We start from the raw sequence: 9,685 nt of genomic DNA, 5'->3' as shown, positions 1-9,685 counted from the left end.
CAGTCAACTTGTCTTGCTGCTCTTGCATCCCAAAGCGTTCCCCATCTTCACCACCTCTTTTCTGTGGCTAATACAGATGTACAAACAATAATATACATCTTTTTTTCTTTTTACCTGCATATATGTATGCGTACCACATACCTAGTGCCCATGGGGGGCAGGGAAGGCATTGGATGGAGTGGAGATGCCGATGGTTGTGAGCCATAGGTGGGTGATGGGAATTGAACCTGAGTCCTCTGTAAGGACTATAAGCGCTCTTGACCGCCCAGACCTCTCTCCAGCCCCTGAAAAAGATTCTTTAGTCTGGCATAGTATATATACTTTCCGGGTCTACTTAACTTCACTGGTGGTAGCTTTTGGAAATGTACCCTGAGACCTGGCCCTTTTCTGGCTAACATCTATTTTGTTCCCCCTTAATAAATTCCCCCTGGCTGCCCAGGTTGACCTGTAACTCCTGGACCCAAATGCTTCTCTGCCTTGCCTCTCAAGCAGACAGGACTGTGGGCATGTGACCCTGAGCCTGGTTTCTGGCAAACGGATATAACAGCTTATTAAACCCTTTTATTTAAGAAATTCTCAGGCTTCTGAGTTCTAATTGAAACATAGAAACTCAGTGCATATGTAGTATTAAGCCTGGAACATTCTTGGTATTTCTCTGGAAACTTAAATTTTAGTCAATTGTTTTAATATTTTCTTTAAAAAAACAAACATACAATCCCCATACAGCTCCAGCTGCATAAACTGTGCTCTTCCTGCCTCTGGAGGAGTGGGTCCACCATTCCTGACTTTTTTTGTTTTGTTTTGTTTTTCGAGACAGGATTTCTCTGTGTGTAGCCCTGGCTGTCCTGGAACTCACTCTATAGACCAGGCTGGCCTCAAACTCAGAAATCTGCCTGCCTCTGCCTCCCAAGTGCTGGAATTAAAGGCATGCGCCACCATTGCCCGGCATACCTGACTTAATAATATGTTTTTCTTATTAAAACCACAACAACCCACAAACAGTATCAGAATACACACTTATAAATAAGTAATAGTGAAATAGTGTTCGTTGGTAGATTGGATTAGTATTCTAATTCTTCTGGAATTATTAATATATAGTAATAGCTATACTAAAACATAAATAGAAATAAAATACTTGCTAAACCACTGATGTCATTTTCCAAGCTGGAATTCTTTGGGTGATGTGAACAGAGACAGGAGCCACATCTTGATTTCCTTAAGGTCTGTTACAAAGACACTGTGCCTTAATTTTTCATTCCTTGGTCTACAGGGAGGTTCCACTAACTTAGGTGGTTGGAAGGGCTTTTGCTCAGTTAGGTTACAACTTTGGAAAGACATACTAGAGCGGTTTGAAGAGGAAAGAGACTGCATCAGCTCGGACAGAGCAAATGATAACGGATGGATTTAAGGTGCTTTAAGACAACAAGGCCAATCATATTTGAGGAAGGATTCCTCGTGAGGGTTGAGGATCAGAAATATATTGAAAGTGGTTCCTTGGTTCCTTCTGTGGAGCTGGGTGCGATGAAGCATAGATGCGATCCCAGTCCTTGGGAGGCCTAGGCACAAGGATTATTGCTAGGCTAAGGCCACTTCAGGCTTCTCAGTACCCGCTCAGCTAAGGCTCTCCAGTGAGTGTGTTGGGGTCCAGGGATCACCTTACAAACCACAGGAACACCGACCTCAGTAAGAAAGGGATAGTTTACTGAGCATATGCCCCAGGACTGGTTGGCCAGGGCCATAGTCTGGATTTGGGGACTGGACCATGACGCTAAGTTAAGATCCTACAGGGTATTTAAGACCCAAATCCACAAACGTCTGTACCAAGTTATTTCGCCAATCAGGATTTAGGGATAGGGGGATTTCCTTAAGAACATGTCTTTGCTGTACACTTTTCCTGGTCTCTTGGTTGGGGTATTCAACTGTGGCAGGAGACTTGCCTTGTCTAACATTCATGTCTTAACTTGCCAAGCAGGATGTCAGTTGCCCACATGCATGCCTCTCTCTTTCTGCCAAGTAGGATGTCAGTTCCCAGGGAGGTCTTGGGAACTTAATTAACCTGTACCTTGACCACTACTCAGAATGGAAGTCTTATTCCAAGTAAATTTCTTTTTTTTTTTTTAAATTCTTTTTTTTTTTTAAGATTTATTTATTTATTATATGTGAGTACACTGTAGCTGTCTTCAGACACTCCAGAAGAGGGCGCCAGATCTCATTACAGATGGTTGTTAGCCACCATGTGGTTGCTGGGATTTGAACTCTGGACCTTTGGAAGAGCAGTCGGGTGCTCTTACCCACTGAGCCATCTCACCAGCCCCCCCAAGTAAATTTCTTAGGTTGGTACGGGTATCTCTCTTATGTTGGGGTCCATCCCAAGGGCAGCTTATATCATAAAAGCTTATACACGGGTGCAGGAAGTGCTGTTGAGTGGTTGGTTCAGGTCCAAGCTTACTGTTAGTAACTATACAAAGTAGTTCTGACTTTTATGGTGATTGGTCTCCCAGGGCACAGAACATAACAGAATATGTAATCAACTTGGCATTAGAAACTTTCCTAGTGTAAGACCCCAGACACTGGGGAGACCCCTGCTTAAGTCCCGGGATGAGCTGGCCGGCACCCCAATGACTCGAGAGAAAACCACACCTGATGTAAACTGCAAGAGACTTTATTGTAAGTTAGGTGATCATGGACTCCTTTTACAGTGCAGGGCAGGGGGCTTTTAAAGGCAAAGTGAGGAATTGGGAGGAGTTTGGCTACAGCTCTTCTCTGTGGAATTTATCTCTGTGTCCTTGGCACAGGGAGCCAAGCAAGCGCCTGGCTAGGTCTTTTTACAATTACTGCATCTCTGGTTGTAAGGTATAGAAACAAAAAGGCTTTTTGCTGGCTATAGAGAACAAAGAGCTTCTTTCTGGCTGTATTTTTAGAGCTCAGGGAAAACAAGCTTGGGGGAATGTTTTAGGGGCTTTACCTTTCAGGGAGAAACGCTTTAAGTCGGGATCTCACACTAGTAACAGCAGAAACATATGTGAAAGTTTCCTTATAATGATGGACCAGCCAGGTAACAGGTCCCTAGGCCTTAATACTCCATGTGGACCTTAATATTTTACCTAGGTCCTAACAGGGTGGGATAATAGGAGGTGGCTGATGGGTGGGTAGACAGGTACAGGGCAGGTGAGGTCATAGCTGGTGGGATGCACAGCTGAAAACTCTTCTCTGCTGCCACAGCTCCTTCCCCTTGGCACTGATCACGGTGAGTCCTATAACCGCCATGGGAAGTCTCACTGCCTCTCTGTCCCTTGGTTCTGCAAGATGAGTAGAAACACTACACATTGTGTTCCACAAGCTTCGTGGAATCAGAGGGGTTGGAGAGAGCATAGCTTTCCTGAACAGGATGGCAGAAGCCAAAGCGCAGAAGACACCAGCCTCCTCTGTGATGTTGGTCTGGGGTGGGGGTGGGGAAGGGACCACGCACCCCACATTCTCCAGTGTGGATGCTGGGCTCCCTCCATGTCCCCTTCCCAGCAGTTGCATTAAGAATCATGGGTGACTCTGCAACACGTTCCAGTTTTCCGTAACAACCCCTCAGGTCCTTTAAACAGTACACTTTGTATTTTTACTGAAATTACTCTTTCAGTTAAAAAAAAAAAAAATCCTTATAAGCTAGACGTGACTCCAGGTCTGGGAACACAGCTGTGAGCATACCAAGCACAGAGAGCCTCAGTTCTTGGAAGAGCAGATAATAAGCTAATCACCTAGCAACGCACAGTGTTGTGGTCTGAGGCTGGTGCCACTGCTCACCTACTGTGCACAGCACCTTCAGTTCAGGCTCTGTAGTGTGTAGACTATACAGTAGGTACTATATGGTGTTAAGTGTTGTGGAGAACATACAATTGGCAGTGTTGTGTGAAATTATAATTTTATATAAGAAGAGAATATAAAATTGGGAGTGCTGTGTGAGACTTATTTATTTACTTATTTCAGTTCTGGGTAGTGGAAGACCTTTTTATAAAATCAGCTTGTGAGCAGGAGAGACAGCGGAGCAGTTAAGAGCACATGGACTGCTCTGTCAAGAGGACCTGGGTTCAACTCCCAATACACATGCAGAGGCTCACAACCATCCATCTTCAGTTCCAGGAGATTTGGTGCCCTCTTCCAGCCTCCTTAGGCACTAGGCACACATGTGAAAGAGGTACAACAACTCAGTCGTCCAGGTCAGGTGTGATCTGTGCATCACTGGCCCACCAATGCCCAGCTCCAGTGTATCCTAAGAGCTGGTTCTGCACGTTGTCTGAACCGTGTGACGTCACTTCCGGGAGACCAGCTTCTCCGTTTTCTGGTTGGCACCAGGCTTCAGCCTTTTCCTTGTCCCAGCGTGGGATTCTTGGGAGCAGTTCAATTTCTTAGGGCCATTGTTTCAGTAGTGCAATAGCCAAAGGGAAAGAAGACACAAGTGTCTCTTTAGACTATCTTCAGTCCCATCGGGGTGGGTACATACTTTGACATATTAGCAGAGAGAAGGCTTGAAGTGACTGTGCCATACTACACCTTCCATTTCCTGTTTCTTCAGAATTCCTCTTCTGGTGACCACAATCTGGTTTCCTGGAATTCGTCTTAGTGTTCTCTTTTTTGGTCACACAGTTGAAACTTTGTTTCCTCCTTCCTAGGAACGCTAGACTTTCTTGCTTTCCATAATTCCCAGCTAAATGTTCAGGTCTTTTAGATATGATCCACGGTTGAAGGGTTTATTTTTTTTTTTTAATTTATTTATTTTTAAGGATCTCACGCAGCCCAGGCCGGCCTATGTAACTATGTAGCTGGACTTCTAACACTGCTGTCTCCATTTCCCAAATGCTAGGATTGCAGTTTGCGCTTTTTCTTCCCAGACTGTTGAATCTTGGGCTCCCTGCTAACTAGGCAAACACTCTATCAGCTGAGCAACACCCGACACCCCCTGGGAAGGTCTTTGTCTTTTGTTAAAAGTTAATCTTGTATGGACTAGGGAAGTGGCTCAACTGTTAAAATAATGTGTAACTTATGCAGCTGACAAGGGTTTGGTTCATAGCACCCACGTTGAGTGGCCCACAGCTGCCTTTAACCTCAGCCAGGATCAATGCCCACTTCTGGCCTCCAGAAGAATCGCTTTCAATATAGGACACACACACACCTAGACAAAAATATAAACTCCGTACTCCGCCACAACAGTGCTCTCTCCTCGATCCCACTATTGTCTTTAGCTGCTGCGTTCATCTAGCCTAAGGGTCGCCAGCCTCAAATGAGGGCAGCCGCAAATTCAAATGGTCACACCATCCCATGACTGCCACATCCACCAGTTGTCAGTCTGGGCCCTTTGGCTTTCCTGTCCCACTTATAAGCTTCTTCAAAGCATGAGAACATGTGCTATATAAAAGATAATTTCTCTTCCATCAGAGAGTGGCAGAAACACATTTCAGGTACCCTTCAGAGACACGTTGGACATCGAAAGAAAAGAAAATTGAGGCTATATTATAGCAGTTTGGACGAGGTATAATATATACCTCTTGGTCACCTTCATATTATGCGGTCTTAGAAGGTTCACGATTGTTACTACAAGCTACAATTGGTTTCTCAGGCCTGGAGAACTAGGGTTCCAGTGGGGGCGGGGTGGAGAGTTAGTTCTAGCCGCCTCTCAGCCGGGTGGGGCACACCCGCGACTGTCAGGACACGCCCCCTCAAGGCGCGAGGCCTCTCGGGAATTGTAGTCCCAAGGCCCACCGGAAGGCGTTGAAGGGCAGGCGTTGCAGCCTTTTTAAGCTTAAGGTCATCTGTCTTTAACGCTCCCTCATTTTCAGGCGTGGCCTCCTGGAGCGCCACGGCACCCGGCTGCTCTGTCGCGTCTTCTGAGTTACAATAAAGTTTTTCTCCCTGTACGGAGTTCAAGATGGCGGCCTCCTGGTCGCCCTTGGTTACTCTGCGCTCCGCCGCGCGCAGCCGGCTGACTGGGAGAGGTGTTGGGTGCGGGGCGCGGGTCGTCGCAATCCCTACTCCGGCCCCTGGCCCTGGGAAACCCCCGTGGAAAGGTCAGTGACCGTGTCACGAGCCGGCCGTGCAAGGCCCTGGGGTCACCCCACTGTCTGATCCCGCCCAGCTGCACCCGTGGCTTCCCAGGTTGTAGGGATCCTAGAGACGAGTTCGTGTCCATTGACCTTTTGTATCTCGTTGCCCCAAAGAGCTCTGAGCGCCTCAGGCAGCTGCCCAGAGTAACTTCCATTTGAGGGTCAGAGGCCAACCCAGTTCTTCCCCAGGTACCCACGGCTTGGAGGGATGGGGCAAGCAAGAGTGGGGTTGGTGTGTGGGGAGCCTTTCACCCCACCCCATCTGGGCTCTTAAGGCTGGTGATGGACTTAATGGTCATGTCAGTCAGGAACCCTGTGCCCCCTCCCCGCCCTTTTTCTCGATGCAATCTTAAATTCCTAGGGCATCACTTTGTCTGTCTGTCTATCATCTATCTGTTTTGCCCCCTTCGATTCTTTCGTTCTACTGTTGTGTGTCTGTGAATGAGTGCTTAGCCAAATTACAATCACGTGGCCTCACTGTGTGGTACAGGCTGGCCACGAACTTGAGAACCTCCTGCTGCCGTTTCCCCGAAGTGCTAATTTTACCTCTGTTCACTGAACTGGTTTCTCAAAAGAAGCAAACCCTGTGCCATCATTTCCTTGGCACGTAGGATGGTAATTGGTGTCTGATGAGCAGATATTTTCAAATGAACGACGTTATTCTCATGGTCTTCCTCAGTCACCTTTCCTCATCTCCAAGCGCCTCTTTATATACCTTCAAAAACGGATATAATTTAACAGAGTATATATATGCAAATGCCGATTCTCATCGTCTCAAGATAGGTTTTTTTTTCCCCTCAGTCATTGAAATAAATACCAGACTGTGAGCTTTACAAGTTCCTTGATAGCAAAGGGCCTTGGTATCAAGCCTGAGTTCAATCCCTAGGACCCATATGGCAGAGGGGAAGTACCAACACCCACCACTTGTCCACTCTTGTGCACGCACACACACACACACACACGGTAAAAAAAAATTTTTAAGTAAAAAATATTCCCTTCTATTTTATAAACAAGAGAAATGCTGAAGTCTAAATCTCATTGAGTCTGGATTACAGTTTCTGCCCCTTTCTTTACACACACCTCTTTCCCCCCTCTTGTTTGAAGTTTCATTTACAAAGCTGGCTTAAACAAAGGCAGGAAGGAAGCCTTGGGAGAGACCATGAGGACCGGAAGGGCAGGAAGGGCAAGATTTGGCTTGATTTTCAGCAGTACTGTGCTTTGAACCCAAGGTCTCCTGTGCGCTAGGCCACCCTTCTGCCTCAGAGCTATAGGTTCAGTTCTTTTTTTTTTTTTTTTTTTTTTTAAGTTTTTTGAGACAGGGTTTCTCTGTATAGCCCTGGCTGTCCTGGAGCTCACTTTGTAGACCAGGCTGTCCTGGAACTCAGAATTCCTCCTGCCTCTGCCTCCCGAGTGCTGAGATTAAATGCGTGCGTCACCACCCGGCCAGTTTTAACCCTCTTAATAGTTAAGGGAAAGCCTTTTCTCAGACAGCAAAGGGGCCCTCTGTTCCAGGGCTCAGGTGCTGATCCTAAAACTTAATGGCTGAGGCTAGACTATCACAGCAGATTTGAGACTGGCTTGTGCTACATAGTGAGTTCAGGTCTAACAACAACCAAGAAATCATATTAGCCAGTGGTGTGTAGGTAGAAACGTGACAACATTGTTAATTCATATGAAGTCGTAAACTAAATGTAAGGAGTTATATGAATGAGTTGGGCCCAGCTCTCGGAGGGAGGCAGGATTACAGTACTCAAGTTTGATAGCTAATATGTGATGAGCCCTTTTCTTTTTTTCCTAAAAAAATGTACATACTCACATGCGGACACATGTAGCATGTAGATACACGCTTTTTTTGTTTGTTTGTTTGTTTTGTTTTGTTTGTTTTGAAAGAGGGTCTTGGCTGGAGCTGGCCTGGGACTCACTTGCCAGGAGTTCACTAGCTTCAACCTTGCAACCCCCTTGTGTTGGCCTCTCAGCTGCCATTACAGGCAGGAGCCACCAGCCCCAGCTGAGCCTTTTCTATACTCTAGGCAGACTTCTAATTGGCTCCTCCTTTTTTACAATCTGAGTTTCGTTTGTTTTTCCAGCCATGTTTGGAGAGAACAGCCTATGACTCTTACTGGGTTTTGTGGTTCTGAGGGAGAGGGACCAGGGATGAACCTGGGATGGGGGGCTGCCATTTGGGTTCAGAGAGCCCTGGATGCCAAGGGGGCTGTCTAGGCTTAGTGAGATAAGGTAGTGGAGGGTTCTTGGAATAAATGTGGTTGAGTCTGTTTCAGCATGTGTGCTCCTGGATACACCAGGCATTGGGGGTTGGGGGACGATGCTGAGGCTGGAAGGAAGTTCAAATCTTTGAGAAGGCAGTTAGGTTATGCTGTGGTGGAGAGGGAATTCAGACATGGCTTCTTGATAGAATTGACAGCCCTGCAACAGATATGGAAGATTAGTTAATATCATTGTGGAGTTCCTAGTTTGGGCTATGTAAGGGAAACTAAGTCAAGATAGAAAAGAAACCCAAAGAGGCAGTTCCATTGTTTTTGGGATAAATTGTTGTTATTGTTTTCTTAGCTTATTTGCTTATTTATTTATTTTATTTATATGGGTACTTTTGTTTATATTTTATTCATATGGGTATTTTATTTATGTGGGTGTATGTATATATGTATGCCAGAAGACAGCATCAGACAGTTGTGAGCTACCATGTGGGTGCTAGGAAGTGAACTCAGGACCTTTGGAAGATCAGGGAGTGCTCTTAACCACCGAGCTATTTCTCTAGTCCCGTTTTTGTGTGTGTGTGTTTTGCTTTTTTAAATTAAACAACTCAGGCCCCTTGCAAGGGCAGCAAGCATTTATAACCACTGAGCCATCCTCCCCAGCCCTGAGATTTAGTTTTGATTGGTTAAACTTAGGGTGTTGGTGATGGTGCTAGTTGTAGGGTGTGGGGAGGGAGGGAGGAATAGGAGGCAGGTGGAGCAGGAGAATGCAGGACTTGCCTGGGCAGGTCTGCAGAGTGGAAAGCAGAAACAAGTGTAAGTCCCAGGGAAGACTTAAGACACACCATGAAGAATAGAGAAGGCGTAGACAACTGGGACAGATACCGAAAGGGAGGACATCTCTTGGTTTTCCAACAGAAAAAAAAACCTCCTGCCTAAAATCCTGCTTTATTTGAGTTAGCCTAAGAAGAGTGTGTTTCATAGGGGTAAGAGACTGTGAGAATCAAATCTCACCATTTGTTGTAGCACAGTCTTGGGGCATGTACTATATTTTTAGGTGTTGCTATTGGGTGATACCCTGTTCCGTTCAGCTCACTGCAGTCTCATCTCCTGCACAGAGATCCTTCTCAGCAGGAGTGGAAGTAGCTTACAGGGTGAGGACCGTACTTACTGAGCTGTCTCCTAGCCCCGTGGGTGGATGGACTTCGTAGTTCTCAATGTAGTGACTGTCTTTATGTGAAACAACTCAAGTCCATTTGTTTTTGGTTTTATTTTTTAAATGTTTATTTATTATTATATCTAAGTACACTGTAGCTGTCTTTAGACACATCAGAAGAGGGCATCAGATCTCATTACAGGTGGTTGTGAGCCACCATGTGGTTG

At 45.9% G+C, this 9,685-nt stretch overlaps 1 protein-coding gene across 2 annotated transcripts in view; it reads left to right on the top strand.

Moving 5' to 3' along the window:
* The first annotated feature begins 5,754 nt into the window (after positions 1-5,754).
* Positions 5,755-9,685, top strand: part of Afg1l (AFG1 like ATPase) — a 158,510-nt gene continuing 154,579 nt past the window's right edge. For both annotated transcript variants that reach the window (XM_029482682.1, XM_021174127.2), the window contains exon 1: positions 5,755-6,053. Coding sequence is in view for 1 of the 2 variants with exons in the window: in XM_021174127.2 (XP_021029786.1) it covers positions 5,915-6,053 (139 nt within the window). In the remaining variant the exon portion in view is untranslated. The remainder of the gene's footprint in view (positions 6,054-9,685) is intronic.

This window comes from Mus caroli, chromosome 10 (genome assembly GCF_900094665.2).
Source record: "Mus caroli chromosome 10, CAROLI_EIJ_v1.1, whole genome shotgun sequence".
NCBI lineage: Eukaryota > Metazoa > Chordata > Mammalia > Rodentia > Muridae > Mus > Mus caroli.
This window is presented reverse-complemented; position numbering and strand designations above follow the sequence as displayed.